This window comes from Coregonus lavaretus (assembly GCF_964263955.1).
Source record: "Coregonus lavaretus genome assembly, chromosome: 25".
Classification (NCBI taxonomy): domain Eukaryota; kingdom Metazoa; phylum Chordata; class Actinopteri; order Salmoniformes; family Salmonidae; genus Coregonus; species Coregonus lavaretus.
Genome location: NC_140012.1, coordinates 1,146,685 through 1,167,857, shown reverse-complemented (window position 1 = coordinate 1,167,857; position 21,173 = coordinate 1,146,685). Strand labels below are relative to the sequence as shown.

Here is a 21,173-nt window from a genome sequence, read left to right as displayed (position 1 = left end):
TATAGGGAGGAGGTCAGATAACTGGCAGTGTGGTGCCAGGATAACAATCTCTCCCTCAACGTGAGCAAGACAAAGGAGATGATCATGGACTACAGGAAAAAAAGGGCCAAGCACGCCCCCATTCTTATCGACGGGGCTGTAGTGGAGCAAGTTGAGAGCTTCAAGTTCCTTGGCGTCCACATCACCAGCAAACTATCATGGTGCAAACACACCAAGTAAGTCATGAAGAGGGCACGACAACGCCTTTTCCCCCTCAGGGGACTGAAAAGACTTGGCATGGGTCCTCAGATCCTCAAACAGTTCTACAGCTGCACCATCGGGAGCATTCTGACTGGTTGCATCACCGCCTGGTATGGCAACTGCTCGGCCTCTGACTGCAGGGCACTACAGAGTATAGTGCGTACGGCCCAGTACATCACTGGGGCCAAGCTTCCTGCCATCCAGGACCTCTATACCAGGCGGTGTCAGAAGAAGGCCCTAATAATTGCCAAGGACTTCTGTCACCCTTGTCATAGACTGTTCTCTCTGCTACCGCACCGCAAGCAGTACCGGAGCGCCAAGTCTAGGTCCAAAAGGCTTCTTAACAGCTTCTACCCCCAAGCCATAAGACTCCTGAACAGCTAATCAAATGTCTACCCAGACTATTTGCATTGACCCGCCCCCATTTTTATGCTTTTGCTACTCTCTGTTTATTATCTATGCATAGTCACTTTACCTCTACCTTCATGTACATATTACCTCAATTACCTTGACTAACCTGTGCCCCCGCACATTGACTCTGTCCCGGTACCTCTTGTATATAGCCTCGTTATTGATATTATATTGTTACTCTTTAATTATTTGTTATTTTTCTATTTTATTATTTTTTAAGTTTTAATTCAGTTTATTTTAGTAAATACTTTCTAACACTTATTTTTCTAAAAACTGCATTGTTGGTTAAGGGCTTGTAAGTAAGCATTTCACTGTAAGGTCTACACCTGTTGTATTCAGCGCATGTGATTTCTATTTTATTTTATTTGGTTTGAGAATTATTTAAAAGACAGAACACAGTGTGTACTTACTGATGGCGTTAAATCAGGATTTCTAGACATAACAAAAGGTGTCCCACAGGGTTCGATTCTGGGTCCAGTTCTTTTCACTATGTATATTAACAGCATTGGTTTATCTGTACAAAACTGTAACTTTCATCTGTACACAGATGACACTGTTGTATACGCTACTGCCCTTACAGCAGCTCAGGCTCTGTTGACTCTTCAATCTGCTTTTACTAACTTGCAGAAAGCCTTGGTTGACCTGAAGTTGGTACTAAATGCTGGTAAAACCAAGTACGTGTTATTTTCCAAATCATGTAATAATGTAACTGATGATTTGTGCATAAGTACGTTAGCTGGTGCCCCCATTGATCGTGTCCCCGCCTATAAATATCTGGGCACCTGGATTGACGAAAAGCTATCTTTTAAGAAGCATGCTGACGAGTTAGTCAAGAAAATAAGAATTAAATTGGGCTTCTTCTATAGGAATAGGGCTTGCCTTTCACTAAATAGTAGATTATAATTCAGTCTACATTCATTCCTGTTATAGATTATGGCGATATTATATACATGAATGCAGCTACCAGTGTTTTGAAGCCCTTGGACACAATTTATCATAGCGCACTTCGTTTTATAACATCTGACAGTTTTGACACTCACCACTTAATCCTTTATCATAAAGTTGGTTGGACCTCGCTAAAAACAAGTAGGTCACTTCATTATTCTGTTTTTGTTTATAAAGCCTTACTCAATAAACTACCAATTTACTTAACTTCATTGTTGAAATATATAAACTCGGATTACAACACTAGATCACAGGGTGGGTTAATGCTGGAGACTCCACATGTATCCACAGAGTTGGGTAAATCTGCCTTTTCCTACCAGGCCCCTATCATGTGTAACAATCTCCAAGTAACGTTTCATTTGGATGTGTTGTTGTCTCTGGGTCAGTTTAGGAGAAAGGCTAGGGATTTTTATATTGATAAATGTGTTTGTTGTGTTTGATTGTTTATTGTGTATATAATATTTGCAATTTATTTAATTTTCTGTTTTAAATTGTGTATACTTTTCTTTTCTGTATTGTTCCCAGGGCACATTTGCAAATGAGACCTAGGTCTCAATGTGTTTTTCCCTGGTTAAATAGAAGTTACTAAATAAATACCCATAACATGATGCAGCCACCACTATGCTTGAAAATATGGAGAGTGTTGTATTACAAAGTGTTATGTATTCAGGACAAAAAGTTAATTGCTTTCCCACATTTTTTGCAGTATTACTTTAGTGCGTTGTTGCAAAGAGGATGCATGTTTTGAAATATTTGTATTCTGTACAGGCTTCCTTCTTTTCACTCTGTCAATTAGGTTAGTATTGTGGAGTAACTACAATGTTGTTGATCCATCCTCAGTTTTCTCCTATCACATTCATTAAACTCATTAACTGCTTTAAAGTCACCATTGGCCTCATGGTGAAATCCCTGAACAGTTTCCTTCCTCTACAGCAACTGAGTTAGGAAGGACTCCTGTATCTTTGTAGTGACTGGGTGTATTGAAACACCAAAGTTTAATTAATAATTTCACCATACTCAAAGGGATATTCAATGTCTGTTTTTTCTAAAAATAGGTGCCCTACTTTTCGAGGCATTGTTAAACCTCCCTGGTCTTTGTGGTTGAATCTGTGTTTAAAATTCACTGCTCAACTGAGGGACCTTACAGATAATTATATGTGTGGGGTACAGAGATCATGTTAAACACTATTATTGCACACAGAGTGAGTCCATGCAATTTTTTATGTGACTTGTTAAGCACATTTTTACTCCTGAACTTATTTAGGCTTGCCATAAAAAAGGGGTTGAATACTTATTGACTCAAGACATGTCAGCTTTTCATTTTTAATTAATTTGTAAACAATTTATAAATGTGGTATTGTGTGTAGGCCAGTGATATTTTTCCTTAAATTTAATCCATTTAAAATTCAGATTGTAACACAACAAAATCTGGAAAAAGTCAAGGGGTGTGAATACCTTCGGAAGGCACTGTAGCTACCACCATTGCCCTAGACAATACAGAATACAATTGTATGATTTACGAACTAACTTGAAAATCAGATTTGTAGGCTAACATTAGCTAGCTAACGTTATCTAGCCTGTAGCTAGCTAGCCTGCTTAGCTAGCATTATCAAATGATAACGTTACATAACCATCAATATCTAGACAATACACAATACACTTGTATGAGCTATGACTTAACTAAGTTGTAATGAGGTAGCTAGTTATCTAGCCATCTAGATAGCTATGCTAACATTAGCTAAAACATTAGTTAGCCTGCCTCGCTAGCTAACGTTAGCTAGCCTGCCTCGCTTTATCAAAAGATAGCTACCTACATAACCAGCAAAAACGTTATCAGCAAAGTTATACCAGAGAGGTCATTATATTCCAGTATCTCTCATTATACTCACCACCACTGTTTGGCAGAAGGGGGCATGATTTGTTCACATAATTGTAATCCAAACACAACCTTAATTTACTCATTGTTGAGGTTTCAAACTCCATTTTAGAGGAGACTGATTTTATGACCGAAATTATCCTATTTACACTTTGTAGTCAATTCTGACACTATAATGAATGTTTCTGACTCATATCGATGCCACATAGGCCGTTTTCAAAGGGATTAGTTGCTTTTTCGGGGCACTCGCTCTTTAACATTTTACTGCAGTGGGCTAAATCAGGGTCACAGAGAGTGTTTCTTGGTAGTCTTAAGCGAATTTAATTTGAAACAAAAGTATACATCTCACACACGGTTATGGTCTTTAAAACAAGAAAACACCTGTACCATGGCAGATATAGAGTTCAAATGCATTTTATTTTGAGGTTGTATCCCAATATTACACTTTATATACATCACAGAAGAATGAAATATAACAAAACCGGATTTTCAGTGGTTAATGTTTATTAATTAAGAAATTATGAAAAATATTAATAACATTCCACCCATGAGGCCACTAGAGGGTGATTTGAGCTTTTGACTGTAGGCAGATTTTATAGGAATTGTTTTAATTTCTGTGTTTTCGCATGTACATTGAGTGATTGATTGATTGATCTTATGCTACACGAAGATAAATAAAAAATTCTAAACTAATCCAATCATTTAGTTAGATTTGTTGTACCTGTTACTGAAATGGTTGTTCCAGTGTAAATGGCTTAGGTAGTCTCCTCACACTGTTTCTAACCCTGGCAGTTATTATTAATGTATGTTAAGGGTGAATAACATGTTCAGCTGCTGGCTATCCTAACCCTGGCTAGATTCCAATAGAAATTACACATCACTTTGCTAGCCAGAAAAATCTGACTTGCAGGTAGGGTTGCAAAATTCTGGTACATTTCCCAGGTTTTCTGGAAATCCTTGAATCATGATTTTTTTGGGGGTGGTGGGAATTTTGCAACCCTACTTGCAAGCCTGATGCGGCCTGTAAACCATTGTATTAGGTTAAAGCTAGGCCTCAAAATAAAGTATTTGAGCTATGTATTGTCATGAAGAGTTTAATTATAATGATAACATCGCCTAGGAACTCACTTGGTAAAAGCCACTGGACTGAAAAAAGAACGAATTCAACAACCATGGCTCTGTCACTAATAAATACAGTCACGGGTTGGTAACTCTACAATTCACTCGAAAAGGCAAGGCACACATGGAAATTACATTGGAGGTGTGGCTTAGTGGGGGCATTACTCAACATTTTCAAACTACTACAACTCAAATCTGGACCCCTTACAGGGTCACAATGACTTTATCGGTTTGTGTAATGACTACAATATCCCTTTAAGTAACTATACTCAGATATATTAAGTGCAACGGGTTTCCTCAAAAGTTTTGAGTATTGACAGCACATTGCGGTTTACAGTGCATGCTACTGTGTGACGTTTGACCCCCTTCTCCAGGCAGGGGACAAGCACTACCATCCCAGTTGTGCAAGATGCAGCAGATGCAACCAGATGTTCAAGGAAGGAGAGGAAATGTACCTTCAAGGTGGGTTTCCAGGGCAAACACATCTAGTGGAATTTAAGTACTGTAAACATTTGTGTATGTTCTCACTTCAGTCAAATTTTCACTTAGTCATGCACTGAGTCAACGTGATTTAGGATTTTGTCGCATGCACTGTGTGGATATGTGGAGTGTTATTTTTCTGTGTAAAGGCATGAATGGAGAAGGAGGAAATCAAGGATGAAAATTCAAGGAAGTCAAGATTTACAGATGTCATGCCTTCAGATGTAGCTATGCATCCAGACCTGGGTTCAACTAGTATTTATTTTCTTTCTAATACTTTGAGCTCTTGATTGAGCCTGCCTGGAGTGCCTGATTGGCAGAGTTTGCACTTTTGTAACTATTCACTTGGTGTAATTGCGCCAGGCAAGCTCAATCAAGCACAGCAAAAGTATTTAATCGAAAGCAAATAGTATTTGAACCCAGGTCTGCTACACAGTCAGGCTCTTCTGCCCTCTGAGATCTTCTTCTCTCTCCACAGGATCTACAGTATGGCATCCAGACTGTAAGAACAATAGCAGAGATGAAGAGAAATACAGGGTGAGATTGATCAACTCCGTCACACACACTGCCAACTTGAATTCTCTTGTTCACTTACCATGTCGAGACTGTTTGGAATCAAGACCACCGTTTGTTTCATGATAGTGAAGTAAACGTTCGACAAAAGTTCATAAACCCTTTAATTAAAAGGCCTTCATGTTTCACAAATCATTTATAAGCAAATATGCTGGTAAACGTGATCTTGAAAGTATGTTATGGTAATTACAATTGAGCTCTCTGTTCATTTGGGTGACTTCAACTGTAATCAGGGAGAACGAAATGGAGAGTGTTATGGGTATGACATAGAGCATATTATGGGTGTGGCAGAGAGTTTGCTATGGTTATGTGACAGAGAACATTATGGGTGTTGACAGAGAGTTTGCTATGGCCATGACATACGTATAGAACATCATGGGTGTGAAATAGAGTGTGTTACGGTGTGCCTCCCAAGTGGTCTAAGGCACTGCATCGCAGTGTTGCGGCGTCACTGCAGCTTGGAGTGACAGGCCGTGACCGGGAGTCCCATAGGGCGGCACACAATTGGCCCAGCTTCGTCCGGATTAGGAGAAGGGTTTTGTCGGGGGGGCTTTACTTGGCTCATCGCGCTCTAGCGACTCCTTGTGGCGGGCCGGGTGCCTGCAGGCGGACCTCGGTCGTCAGTTGAACAGTGTTTCCTCCGACACATTGGTGTGGTTGGCTTCCGTGTTAAGAAGGGCGGTTTGGCGGGACATGTTTCGGAGGACGCATGACTCGACCTTCGCCTCTCCTGAGCCCGTTGGGGAGTTGCAGCGATGAGACAATCACGAAATTGGGGAGAAAAAGGGGGTAAGAAGTTTCCCAAAATAAAAATTAAGAGTGTGTTACGGATAGTGCTGAGCGATTAACCGAAATGCCGGTTATTTTTTGGTTTTTAAACAACTAATTGACCGACATTGGTTCAATTATTTGAATTCCATTTAGTTCAGTTCATGCCTGAACTGTGCGATGTAGTAGGGAGTTGTAGTTTCCAACAAGCCAATGTTCTATATAGTTTAGCGCAGAAAACGTGATAATTAACTACAATGATCATAATCCATTGTGTGGGTACTTGTATGGTCTTTTACGCCTGCTACATAAGAGACAGAATCCTTTTTATTTATTTAACCTTTATTTTAACAGGTCATTCTGAGAGTAGGGCCTCTTTTACAGATGAGCCCTGTATAAATACATCAAACACATACAATATACAATATCATAAAACATATTAAAAAAACAGACACATTTATCAACATAGAGGTCTCCAATCAGTACTCTGAACTGACCAAGGGGGACCAGAACATCTCATTTCAGAGAGCTCTGTAAATTGTTCCACATAAAGGGCACAAAAAAAACTAAACGCAGCTTTACCCAACTCTGTGGAGACCGAAGGGGCCTCCAGTGTTGTCCAAGCCTGAGACCGGGTTTGGTCATTTGTAAGTCTAAATTGAATTATTGATGATAGGTACATAGGTTTCTGCATGAGTGCTTTTTAGATAAACACTAAAAAATGCTGCTCTCTCCTTACGTACAAGGAGGCCCAACCCACTTTTTGATACAAAACACAATGGTGAGTTCTATGACCATCACCAGTAATAAACCTAAGGGCACAATGGAAAACAGCATCTAGTGGTTTAAAATGAGCGATCAAGAGGGGATAGCTACATAGAGAGAGAGCAGTTGCTTCGTTAGGTATTTGTATTTAGCAGTCATAAAAGTATCCCTTGTTTACTTTGAAGAACTACTAAAATAGTGATTTTGTCAGACAGCATAGGCAGCAGCTCTATAGAGATGAGATGATGACTTGGAATAAAATAATAAAGTTAAATAAAACAAACGTAATATACACAACTGAAATATTTTATTAAAGTAAAGTAATGTTAATAACTGATGGTTAATAAGTGATAAGCAGTCATGGGGAGTCACTACCGTCATGAAACTTGTATTAATTGTTTTGTTCTGTGTCGTTACAGCATTCAACCCACATAATGCATAGTGCATTTAATGTGTAAAAAAAATAATCAAAATCAAAATGTGTGATTATTTTTTAATTATCGAACCGAAACCAAACCGAACCAACCTCAAAACGCACTAATCGCTCAGCACTAGTTACGGATTGTCCTCCCTTTTAGGGTCCTCATCCTAAGACACCGCAGCGGCCCAGATCAAGGCCATCCCGTCTTGTTATTTTTTCCCACCAAACACAGCTGAGCCGTGTAAGTCTAAGCAGGCCAGAGTTTTGCAGTCTTTTAGCTCCTACAGTAAAAGTGCAGTAGTCTGCTCTGCACAGCACTGCTTTACACAAAAAGCAAGTAGAGGATTTGCAGTGTAATTTGCATTTGCTTGAGTACCCAAGGTAAAAGCCTACACTGGCAGGTAATGGTTAATTCACAACACTAGAAACCTGAGGGACTGACTCGCTGTTTCTGCCCTTAGGGGTGAGAACAGTTCCTGCAGAAGTGTGGTGGTTGAGTCTCTTCTGTATATGGCCGTGTGTTGGACATCTTAATGCTATCTTCTTAAACGTGATGATCTTGCATTGACACTGCGTTCTCAGAAGGAAATTACCGCAGCAGGTTGTAACGGTATTGCACCAATTCTATATTGCACCAAATTTGCACGCACCACATGTTCCATAATGTTGTCATGGAAAATATTAATGTTGTTCCAACTACCAATCAGCAACTGTGCCGTAAATCCGGCTGCATATTGAACGTTGTGATTGCCAAAATACCAGTCTGACAAGCAATTACAAGAGTGGCAAGGAGTGGAATGTTAGCTAAAGAGAGTGGTAATCAGGCTAGACTAACTAATCAAGCTATTCAAAGTAAAAACAAAGGGCCATATCTGAAAGGTCCGGTTGCACCTGAAATAGGACCTAATTTTAAAGGCATTTACAAGCTGTTAACAGATACTTTTAAGAATATATATTTCCTTCTTAAAGAGAAAGAAGGCATTTGGGGAAAGGGAAAGTCTGCTGTTTGTTTGTGTGTTGGGCACTCATTTACACTGAACAAAAATATAAGCGCAACATGTAAAGTGTTGGTCCCATGTTTCATGAGCTGAAATAAAAGATCCCAGAAATTTTCCATACGCACAAAAAAGTATTTCTCTCAAATTTGGTGCACAAATTACATACCTGTTAGTGAGCATTTCTACTTTGCCAAGATAATCCATCCACCTGACAGGTGTGGCATATCAAGAAGCTGATTAAACAGCATGATCATTACACAGGTGTACTTTGTGCTGGGGACAATAAAAGGCCTCTCTAAAATGTGCAGTTTTGTCACACAACACAATGGCACAGATGTCTCAAGTTTTGAGGGAGCGTGCATTTGGCACGCTGACTGCAGGAATGTCCACCAGAGCTGTTGCCAGATATTTTTATGTTAATTACTCTACCATTTTAGAGAATTTGTCAGTACGTCCAACCGACCTCACACCCACGCCAGCCCAGGACCTACACATCCGGCTTCTTCACCTGCGGGATCGCCTGAGACCAGCTACCCGGACAGCTGATGAAAATGAGGCGTATTTCTGGCTGTAATAAAGCCCTTATGTGGATAAAAACTAATTGTGATTGGCTGGGACTTGCTCCCCAGTGGGTGGGCCTGGCTCTATAGTGGGTGGGCCTATGACCTCCCAGGCCAACCCATGGTTGCGCCCCTTCCCAGTCATGTGAAATCCATAGATTAGAGCCTTAATAATTTTTTCCAATTGATTGATTTCCTTATATGAACTGTTACTATTTTTGTTCAGTGCCTTCAGAAAGTATTCAGACCCCTTGACTTTTTACACATTTTGTTAGGTTACAGCCTTATTCTAAAATGTTTTACATTGTTTTTTTCCCTCATCAATCTACACACAATACCCCTTAATGGCAAAGCAAAAGCTGTTTTTTAGATTTTTTTGCTAATTTATTAAAATAAAAACTGAAATATCACATTTACGTAAGTATTCAGACCCTTTACTCAGTACTTTGTTGAAGCACCTTTGGCAGCGATTACAGCCTTCAGTTTTCTTGGGTATGACGCTACAAGCTTAGCACACCTGTATTTGGGGAGTTCCTTCCATTCTTCTCTGCAGATCCTCTCATGCTCTCCAGAGATGTTCGATCGGGCTCTGGCTGGGCCACTCAAGGACATTCAGAGACTTGTCCCCGAAGCCACTCCTGCATTGTCTTGGCTATGTGCTTAGGGTCGTTGTCCTGTTGGAAGGTGGACCTGAGTACTCTGTTGCTCCGTTCATCTTTGCCTAGATTCTGACTAGTCTCCCATTCCCTGCCGCTGAAAAACATCCTCATAGCATAATGCTGCCACCACCATGCTTGACCGTAGGGATGGTGCCAGGTTTCCTCCAGACGTGACGCTTGGCATTCAGGCCAAAGAGTTCAATCTTGGTTTCATCAGACCAGAGAATCTTGTTTCTCATGGTCTGAGTTTTTTAGGTGCCTTTTGGCAAACTCCAAGTGGGCTGTCATGTGCTTTTAACTGAGGAGTGGCTTCCATCTGGCCACTCTACCATAAAGGCCTGATTGGTGGAGTGCTGCGGAGATAGTTGTCCTTCTGGAAGGTTCTCCCATCTCCACAGAGGAATTCTAGAGCTCTGTCAGAGTGACCATGGGGTTCTTGGTCACCTCCCTGACCAAGGCCCTTCTCCCCCGATTGCTCAGTTTGGCTGGGCGGCCAAATTTAGGAAGAGTCTTGGTGGTTCCTAACTTCTTCCATTTAAGAATGATTGAGGCCACTGTGTTCTTTAGGACCTTCAATGCTGCAGAAATGTTTTGGTACCCTTCCCCAGATCTGTGGCTCGACCCATTCCTGTCTCGGAGCTCTACGGACAATTCCTTCAACCTCATTTTTTGCTCTGACATGCACTGTCAACTGTGGGACCTTATTTGTTTAACATTTGCAAACATTTCTAAAAACCTGTTTTTGCATTGTCATTATGGGGTGTTGTGTGTAGTTTGCTGAGGAAATGGTTTTATTTAATCCATTTTAGAATAAGGCTGTAACGTAACAAAACTTGGAAAAAGTAAAGGGGTCTGAATACTTTCCAAAGGCACTGTACATTGTCACAATGGACGCTGGTTCTGTGTGGAAATGTGGCGACTATGTCATTGTGGGGACCGTGTCATTGTGGGAAAGTTAGTCGTTAGTGGCTGACACAGTCTCTCCTTCACCCACAGCCTACCAGGTCCTCGTCTGAGAGTATCTGCTCGAGACCTGGCTCCAGCATCTCACGGTCCCCTGGTCACACTATCTATGTGAGTACCTACCGCAACTCTGCACACTACTAACTGGAGATGCAACTCAAGGTTACACAACTAACTGGAGACTCCAATGAAACTCTCATGAAACATCAGTGTTCTTCTTCTACTTTCTTTATTATTGATTGATATTACTCCATGGCGTTCCCTATTTATGTGTTATCCAAATTGTGCTGGATCATCTATGTGTTTGTCATGTTATGTTGGAGTATTGTCATGTACACTGTCCTGAGTTCCTTATGGTTGTCTTGTCATTGTCATGTATGTATTTTGTACAAAAATAAAATAAAATAAAAACATTAAACAACAGCATCACAGTTCTGGCTAAAGACTATTATATCGTTATTAGGTAGTGTATGGCTTTTGAAGTCTTGGTAGCTCTTTAGTTGAACCCTCAGTCATAAAGCAGGCTTTACATTGTCATTGGTATGACATAACACATGATGTGAGTAGTCATTCCATTTAATTCAATGCAACAACTCAATTCAATAATGGGAGCTGACATGGTATATGTCAACTTTGTCACGCATCATTAAATTATTTATTGAACCTTTATTTGTGAACCTTTATTTATCCAAACTTTATTTACTTACTTCAGGTAACTCATCGAGAACAAATCATATTTTACAATCATGACTGTCAAGTTGGTTGTTTAAACTAGACACGGGCTATTATGACTGCTTATGACCTCTGTTATTCTGTGCAAATGACAGTTTAATGTCACCTCTATGACTGAGGGCTTAAGCAAAGTTACCAATGTCCCTTTGTACCTCCAGCCCAACCCCTACCTCTACCTCTACACTACCCATGTGTGTGGTACACCCCACATCACTGTATAAGCTCCATTATCAAGATGAATCAGAACCGTAACGTCTCCATTTCCTGGTTGACAATCATTCCTTTGATGTTGTGACCAGTGTCCTATGCCTTTGTGAGGTGCGTTGTCATTTTCTCCTCAGGTGTGTCGTCACAAGTGACCTTTGATCCTCAACCTGCCCTGACCTCCTCCTCACCTTGTGTCTCTCTGTCTGTGTTTGTGTCCCTCCTCCTCCCTCTTCCTCTCCTCTCCTCCCATCCATCCCTATCCCACACCTGCTCCAGGCAATAGTAGACAATGAGATCATTGAGTACCGAGACCTAGCAGCCATCCCAAGGGTCAAGGCCATTTATGACATACAGCATCCAGACATGATATACTATCAGACTCTCCACTCCAACTTCTCTACCCTGGACCACAGAGCGGACAGACAGGACAGACACAGCTCCGCAGAGGTAACTCCCCTTGGGGCTCCAACGCTGACCGATTGGCTGGCTCTTCTGCTCACTTATACGTCTATGTAGGATTGAATGTACTGAATTCTGGCCTTAGGCATTCTTCTTCTTCTTCGGGATTTGGTTGGTGGATCGCATACAACTTTTAGGTGCATACACCACCACCACATTAAATGCTCTTAATTAGTCCTGTTCCTCTAAGAAAGTGAAATATAGCCCTTGACACCACCACCCACACTCATTAAAAAACCACTACCCCATTCCACTACTTTGACCCTAACTGCTGGCCTTAGACATTCAAGACAGTCCTTTCACATTATTCTCAGAGATGACTTAATTTACAGCGGTATCAAGCCTTCCTCATCCTCAGGAGTGGACTGGATTAAAGTTGTCCTGAACCGTGCCAAAGGTTTGTTTAGTGCATGTGTACTCAAGTACTATTTCAGAAGGTCCGGTCACACAAATATCCTAGGTGGCAAAGGTCCGTGTGGATATTGTAATTTATTGGTGTAGAAACAAACTCCCTCCTCGCAACCCATGCGACCCCAAACTCTTCAAACTGTTCACACCCCTCTTGTTGGGAGAGAGAAGATGCTTCCGTTTTAAAGCTAATTTCCTGCTATTCTACATGTTTGCAATGTCTTATGTGTGTTCATATAATACCAGAGATTGAGGCCCGACTGAGTTCCTAAAAAATTATCTTCAAGGTTATCCATCTTAGGTTGCTACACACTTAGAAAAGAGGGTTCCCCTACGGTTCTTTGGTAAGGGTGATGGTTCCATAATGACTGAAAGAACCCTTGGAGCCCTTCAATGGTTCTTTGCAGTTCAGATTTTTTTTTTTTCCTCTTTAAGTGATAATTAAAATGAAGGGCCAGTGTGCAACCATGAGTGAGAGTGTGATTCAATTTTTAATTTTTTATTTATTTAACCTTTATTTAACTCAGCAAGTCAATAAAAAACAATTTCTTATTTATAATAATGGCCTACCAAGAAGCAGAAGGCCTTAAATTGCTTTTGTTTTAAAGATGAGTATTGAATTGCACGGCCTCTAAAGGCATATTTAAAAGTGTCCCATACAATAAGGGGATCTGCTGTACCTACGTTATGAAGGAAAAAGTCAGTTATAAATTATTCTGTCCTGGTTAAAAAACAAGTTATCATCCAATAGGCTTTGATAACATTTCAAATGTCCTCGCCCACGTGGAAATTCTGTAAGAGTAATGTATATGGCAATAATTTGATGGTCCGACCTCATTCTATCCCCTATCAACACTTTTTAAACTTTTGGTGCCAGCGAGAATGACATAAGAAAGTCAGTGGTCCTCTGTAGCTCAATTGGTAGAGCATGGCGCTTGTAACGCCAGGGTAGTGGGTTCAATCCCCGGGACCACCCATACGTAAAAATTTATGCACACATGACTGTAAGTCGCTTTGGATAAAAGCGTCTGCTAAATGGCATATTACTATTACTAGCTTGATTGAGCCTCCGCCATGTATATCTCACTAGGTCAGGATATTTAAGCCTCCATATACAGTTGAAGTCAGAAGTTTACATACACCTTAGCCAAATACATTTAAACTCAGTTTTTCACAATTCCTGACATTTAATCCTAGTAGAAATTCCCTGTCTTAGGTCAGTTAGGATCACCACTTTTATTTTAAGAATGTGAAATGTCAGAAGAATTGTAGAGAGAATGATTTATTTTAGCTTTTATTTATTTCATCACATATCCTGTGGATCAGAAGTTTACATACACTCAATTAGTATTTGGTAGCATTGCCTTTAAATTGTTTAACTTGGGTCAAACGTTTCGGGTAGCCTTCCAAAAGCTTCCAACAATAAGTTGTGTGAATTTTGGCCCATTCCTCCTGACAGAGCTGGTGTAACTGAGTCAGGTTTGTAGGCCTCCTTGCACGCACACACTTTTTCAGTTCTGCCCACAAATGTTCTATAGGATAGAGGCCAGGGCTTTGTGATGGCCACTCCAATACCTTGACTTTGTTGTCCTTAAGCCATTTTGCCACAACTTTGGAAGTATGCTTGGGGTCATTGTCCATTTGGAAGACCCATTTGCGACCAAGCTTTAACTTCCTGACTGATGTCTTGAGATGTTGCTTCAATATATCTACATAATTTTCCTTCCACATGATGCATTCTATTTTGTGAAGTGCACCAGTCTCTCCTGCAGCAAAGCACCCCCACAGCATGATGCTGCCACCCCCGTGCTTCATGGTTGGGATGGAGTTCTTCAGCTTGCAAGCAGCCCCCTTTTTCCTCCAAACATAACGATGGTAATTATGGCCAAACAGTTCTATTTTTGTTTCATCAGACCAGAGGACATTTCTCCAAAAAGTAAGATCTTTGTCCCCATGTGCAGTTGCAAACCGTAGTCTGGCTTTTTTATGGCGGTTTTGGAGCAGTGGCTTCTTCCTTGCTGAGCCGCCTTTCAGGTTATGTCGATATAGGACTCGTTTTACTGTGGATATAGATACTTTTGTACCTGTTTCCTCCAACATCTTCACAAGGTCCTTTGCTGTTGTTCTGGGATTGATTTGCACTTTTCGCACCAAAGTACGTTCATCTCTAGGAGACAGAACGCGTCTCCTTCCTGAGTGGTATGACGGCTGCGTGGTCCCATGGTGTTTATACTGGCGTACTATTGTTTGTACGGATGAATGTGGTACCTTCAGGCGTTTTGGAAATTGCTCCCAAGGATGAACCAGACTTGTGGAGGTCTACACATTGTTTTTCTGAGGTCTTGGCTGATTTCTTTTGATTTTCCCATGATGTCAAGCAAAGAGACAATACGTTTTAAGGTAGGCCTTGAAATACATCCACAGGTACACCTCCAATTGACTCAAATGATGTCAATTAGCCTATCAGAAGCTTCTAAAGCCATGACATCATTTTCTGGAATTTTCCAAGCTGTTTAAAGGCATAGTCAATTTAGTGTATGTAAACTTCTGACCCACTGGAATTGTGATACAGTGAATTATAAATCAAATAATCTGTCTGTAAACAATTGTTGGAAAAACTACTTGTGTCATGCACAAAGTAGATGTCCTAACCGACTCGCCAAAACAATAGTTTGTTAACAAGAAATTTGTGGAGCGGTTGAAAACGAGTTTTAATGACTCCAACCTAAGTGTATGTAAACTTCCGACTTCAACTGTATACACTAGTTCCATTATATCCATGATTTCCTTAAGTGCATAAGGGTGATAGTTTGCAGTGTGATTTCCTTTACGGTCCATTTAGTTATTTAAAACCGTATTTTAATCTCCCACCATAATAACAGAGTCTTGTATTGCTTGTAGGCTTGATCAATTATTATATTTATTTTCAAAGAAGTGTGGCTCATCATTATTTGGACCGTATAGATTAATGAGACAAATCTGTTCATGGTCCAATAACATATGAAAAATAATCTATCTACCTTGCGAATGTGATTGTACAATTTGCACAAAATTATTGTTAATTAATATCATCACCCCTTTTGAGTTTCTTTGCACAAGGGAGAAGTATATTTCGCCCCATCCTTTAAAAAGAGCACACAGTGCCACCCACATAACAGAAGCAGATTAACTGCCAAAAGCATTTCCAACGCAATCACTTCGATTGTATTGTATACACATTTTGTTTGTTTGTTGCATATCTTAATTTATTTCCACAATTAACAAATAATATACATAATAATGTTGGCAGTTCATACAAAGGGATTGTTACCTATAGCCAGGATTGGCATGACAAAAATTACATTTTTGGCAAGCAATTATTATTTTGGCAAACAATTATTATGGTTCCTCCTGTATTGTCCCTAACATCATTACCTCATAGCAACAGATGTGGGATACACACACACACACACACACACACACACACACACACACACACACACACACACACACACACACACACACACACACACACACACACAGACACGCACGCACGCAAACACACACACACACACACACACACACACACACACACACACACACACACACACACACACACACACACTCCCCACCCTTCCCCCACAAACAACCACAAGCTCAGATGTTTAACAGTTGTTCCATCCCCGAGCCCAACTCAAGAGAAGACTTGATGTGCAAATGCATATACAGTTGTAGCTGTTTGAGAAGGCATGCAAAATTGAACAAGAATGGGGAGATTTTATTAGCCAATGTCAAGTCCTGATGGCACTTAGATACACACCCCTACCCTGAAACACACACACACTGGTCTCCCGTTGTGACCATTTCCCCAAGCATCTCTGTGAAGTCAGACCTTTTCATTATTTTGCGCCACCAGGGCCACAATAATTTGCCCCCTCTCGGATTTTCCAAGTGTGACTCCCTCCCCATGGGTTACTGCAGCTAGTGTTGCCAGCACTGCCACTACCTGGGTGAGGGCAACCCACCGGAATCCCCACCGGCTAGGTACAAGGTCATCAAGGTTCTCATTAGCAACTTTGAGAAATTCCTTGTATATAATGGTCTCCTGAGTAGTGGTCTAAGGCGCCGCATCGCAGTGCTAACTGTGCCACTAGAGATCCTGGTTTGAATCCAGGCTCTGTCGCAGCCGGCCGCGACCGGGAGACTCATGGGCGGTGCACAATTGGCCCAGCGTCGTCCAGGGTAGGGAAGGGAATGGCCGGCAGGGATGTAGCTCAGTTGATAGAGCGTGGCGTTTGCAACGCCAGGGTTGTGGGTTCGATTCCCACGGGGGGCTAGTATAAAAAAAATGTATTCACTAACTGTAAGTCGCTCTGGATAAGAGCATCTGCTAAATGACTAAAATGTAATGCTCACCCGTCTGGGGGCTCTGGCTTTGTAGGATCAACCCTGCCAGACAGGCTCAGGCTTTAGTGGGTTTCTGACGCGTTTATCTTTCTGTCTTGGCTGCATATAGGCTAATTGCAGTAGGCCTATAAGGAATTCTCCTTAATGTGTGGGTGTCTAGGTTATAGGGTTGAGGACCGCTCCATCATGATAAGACAATAAATAAATAAACTATATTTATAATCTATTTTAAAATGTATATCCCATATCTGCACAAAAATGAAAGCTCCCTCTGTCACAACTCCTGCTCGCAGACACACATGGGCTCTGGCATTTGCAACCATTTTCCTTTTTCACTCACTTAAATCCAGACTTTTCCAAACACATTAAAATAATGCACTTTAGAAATGTACAGTGACAGAATTCAGAACATGGGCTGTTCTTACAGTATTCTCCCTGTAAAAGTCAGAACTGTGGGATAAATAAAGGGGGCATATAAGCAGACAATGAAAGCTCTTACAATATTCGATGATGACATTTCTCTAAAACAGACTATAGGCTACATGTGCACCACCAAGTCAGAACAGCAGGCTAAGTTAAGAGGGGAAAAGGGACCATATTATTATGGTGAGGCACATGGGCTACTAACAGATTACTACACAACATACACTTAGTCTTACTTTCTTGGCTACAGTATACATATCTCCCTGGCATATTATTTTTGGACTCACGTTGTTCTGTGCTCACTTGAACAGGAAGGTGGTGCGGCGGTCCTTCTTGTCGGCAAATTTGTCATCCAACTTTGTCATCAAAGTCTGCCATTATCTGGATGTATGGTGCTTTCAAGACAACTGGGAACTCTGAAAAAAACTAGGTTGAATCATGACGTCAGTGATCTTCAGGTCGGAGCTCTAGAAAGAGGCCCGAGTTCCCAACTTGGAATTCCGAGTTGGATGACCGCTCAAAACGTATTTTCCCAGTCAGAGCTAGTTTTTTCAGAGTTCCCAGTTGTCTGAGATTTCCCAGTTCTGAGTTTACAGTTGTTTTGAACGCGTCAGAAGTCATGCTGGATTGACAGCATGGCCAATGTATTCAACCTTTTCTGGCCCTTGGAAAAGAGACCCTTAAACCCAGACTTGGTCCACACTGAATAGCAGGCTAGTGATTGCTTTGCAACACTTGCAGTTAGCCACTGACTCCTTCCAAACCACTTGAATTTGCGATTTCCAACTTGTTGTGTAATGTTTATGTCCAATGACTGCTTGTCTAGCTTGCTAGCTAAGATTTTGAAATATGATGTTGACATGATTAGTCCAATCAAAGCCACGGTAGATATAATGTGATTTGACATTTTATCTGTAGCCAATGACCTTGAGCCTTGGATGGGCACTTCTAATGTAAATCCCCCCAAGGGGCTTGAACTTTCGAGCTCTGCCCGTATATTTTGTGGTGACATAGTGTCCCCATGAGTGACAGAACACTGAGCCAATCACGGCACAACTAGAGAACAATACCAACCCTTACGCTCCGTATTTTCTGCTGGCTGTCCCACCACAACAGAAAGCACCGACATAGGCTGAAACACCTGCATTTTGGAGTTGCCTTACTTAAGGAAGCAAAAAAGAGACCATGTTTGTATGCGGCTTTATTAACTCAATTATATATATTTTTCATTGTTTGCAAACTGATATGTGACACTTATTAATGCCAAAATAACACGCAAAATATGTATATATAAAAAAAATAGTTTAACGGGTGGGGCTCTGAATACCAGTAAATACCAGATTTTCTCTCATGGATCTTTATTCCAAGGAAGTCTTCTCTCAGAAACATTAAACATTTTTAAGTTAATTAACGTCAGTTTCAATAGTATTGACTGTACCTTTTAGCTTGTTTGTTTCTTTTTTTTTTCTTCTTTTTTTTTTCCGCAGCTTTTTCGTGACTTATTTCGAGGCTCGCATTTATCTCCTTTATTTCTTTACTGACAAGTTCCAAGTACCCACAATTTACCATTTATTGATTTTAGTTCGGTAGATAAAATTCCGTCTTATCTAACTTATCTAACTTATCTAGCTAACCTCCTGTAGCTCAGTTGGTAGAGCATGGTGCTTGCAACGCCAGGGTTGTGGGTTCGATTCCCATGGGGGGTCAGTATGAAAAATGTATGCACTCACTAACTGTAAGTCGCTCTGGATAAGAGCGTCTGCTAAATGACTAAAATGTAAGTATACATACCTGATTTGCCTAACCCGTTGACAGGATTGGTTAACTCGAGTCTCCACCGAGCTAGGTGAATCTGCTTTTAATTTTATTGCACCATACCGTAGGAACAAAATTCAAATTACATTTCATCTTGATGTTCTGGTGCCATTCGGGCAATTTAAAGTATTGATTGGGAATTTGTGGAGGAATGTAACTGTTTTTCTGGGTGATTTGTGATGGTTTATTTGTCCTTAGCATGACTGTGTGTTTGTATTTTAATATACAGTATATAGTGTTTGATGTGTATTTTATATTGTATTATATAGGGCTTATTTGTAAAAGAGACCTAGGTCTCTACAGTGAGGGAAAAAAGTATTTGATCCCCTGCTGATTTTGTACGTTTGCCCACTGACAAAGACATGATCAGTCTATAATTTTAATGGTAGATTTATTTGAACAGTGAGAGACAGAATAACAACAAAAAAATCCAGGAAAACGCATGTCAAAAATGTTATAAATTGATTTGCATTTTAATGAGGGAAATAAGTATTTGACCCCTCTGCAAAACATGACTTAGTACTTGGTGGCAAAACCCTTGTTGGCAATCAGAGGTCAGATGTTTGTTGTAGTTGGCCACCAGGTTTGCACACATCTCAGGAGGGATTTTGTCCCACTCCTCTTTGCAGATCTTCTCCAAGTCATTAAGGTTTCGAGGCTGATGTTTGGCAACTCGAACCTTCAGCTCCCTCCACAGATCTTCTATGGGTTTAAGGTCTGGAGACTGGCTAGGCCACTCCAGGACCTTAATGTGCTTCTTCTTGAGCCACTCTTTTGTTGCCTTGGCCATGTGTTTTGGGTCATTGTCATGCTGGAATACCCATCCACGACCCATTTTCAATGCCCTGACTGAAGGAAGGAGGTTCTCACCCAAGATTTGACGGTACATGGCCCCGTCCATCGTCCGTTTGATGCGGTGAAGTTGTCCTGTCCCCTTAGCAGAACAACACCCCCAAAGCATAATGTTTCCACCTCCATGTTTGACGGTGGGGATGGTGTTCTTGGGGTCATAGGCAGCATTCCTCCTCCTCCAAACACGGCGAGTTGCGTTGATGCCAAAGAGCTCGATTTTGGTCTGATCTACCCACAACATTTTCACCCAGTTCTCCTCTGAATCATTCAGATGTTCATTGGCAAACTTCAGACGGCCCTGTATATGTGCTTTCTTGAGCAGGGGGACCTTGCGGGCACTGCAGGATTTCAGTCCTTCACGGCGTAGTGTGTTACCAATTGTTTTCTTGGTGACTATGGTCCCAACTGCCTTGAGATCATTGACAAGATCCTCCCGTGTAGTTCTGGACTGATTCCTCAACGTTCTCATGATCATTGCAACTCCATGAGGTGAAATCTTGCATGGTGCCCCAGGCCGAGGGAGATTGACAGCTCTTTTGTGTTTCTTCCATTTGCGAATAATCGCACCAACTGTTGTCACCTTCTCACCAAGCTTCTTGGCGATGGTCTTGTAGCCCATTCCAGCCTTGTGTAGGTCTACAATCTTGTCCCTGACATCCTTGGAGAGCTCTTTGGTCTTGGCCATGGTGGAGAGTTTGTAATCTGATTGATTGATTGCTTCTGTGGACAGGTGTCTTTTATACAGGTAACAAGCTGAGATTAGGAGTACTCCCTTTAAGAGTGTGCTCCTAATCTCAGCTCGTTACCTGTATAAAAGACACATGGGAGCCAGACATCTTTCTGATTGAGAGGGGGTCAAATACTTATTTCCCTCATTAAAATGCAAATCAATGTATAACATTTTTGACATGCATTTTTCTGGATTTTGTTGTTTTTATTCTGTTTCTCACTGTTCAAATAAACCTACCATTAAAATTATAGACTGATAATATATTTGTCAGTGGGCAAACGTACTAAATCAGCAGGGGATCAAATACTTTTTTCCCTCACTGTATGTGCCTTCTTGAGCAGGGGGACCTTGCGGGCGCTGCAGGATTTCAGTCCTTCACGGAG

At 41.1% G+C, this 21,173-nt stretch overlaps 1 protein-coding gene across 1 annotated transcript in view; it reads left to right on the top strand.

The window, feature by feature from the left end:
- The window catches only part of ablim1b (actin binding LIM protein 1b), a gene marked incomplete at both ends in the record, with an annotated part of 155,847 nt that extends 143,614 nt beyond the window's left edge, over positions 1 to 12,233 (top strand). Inside the window, 4 exons of the mRNA XM_084141432.1 lie at positions 4,966 to 5,053; positions 5,550 to 5,608; positions 10,812 to 10,889; positions 11,994 to 12,233. Of these exons, the coding sequence (XP_083997558.1) occupies positions 4,966 to 5,053; positions 5,550 to 5,608; positions 10,812 to 10,889; positions 11,994 to 12,233 (465 nt within the window). The remainder of the gene's footprint in view (positions 1 to 4,965; positions 5,054 to 5,549; positions 5,609 to 10,811; positions 10,890 to 11,993) is intronic.
- Positions 12,234 to 21,173: the final 8,940 nt, after the last annotated feature.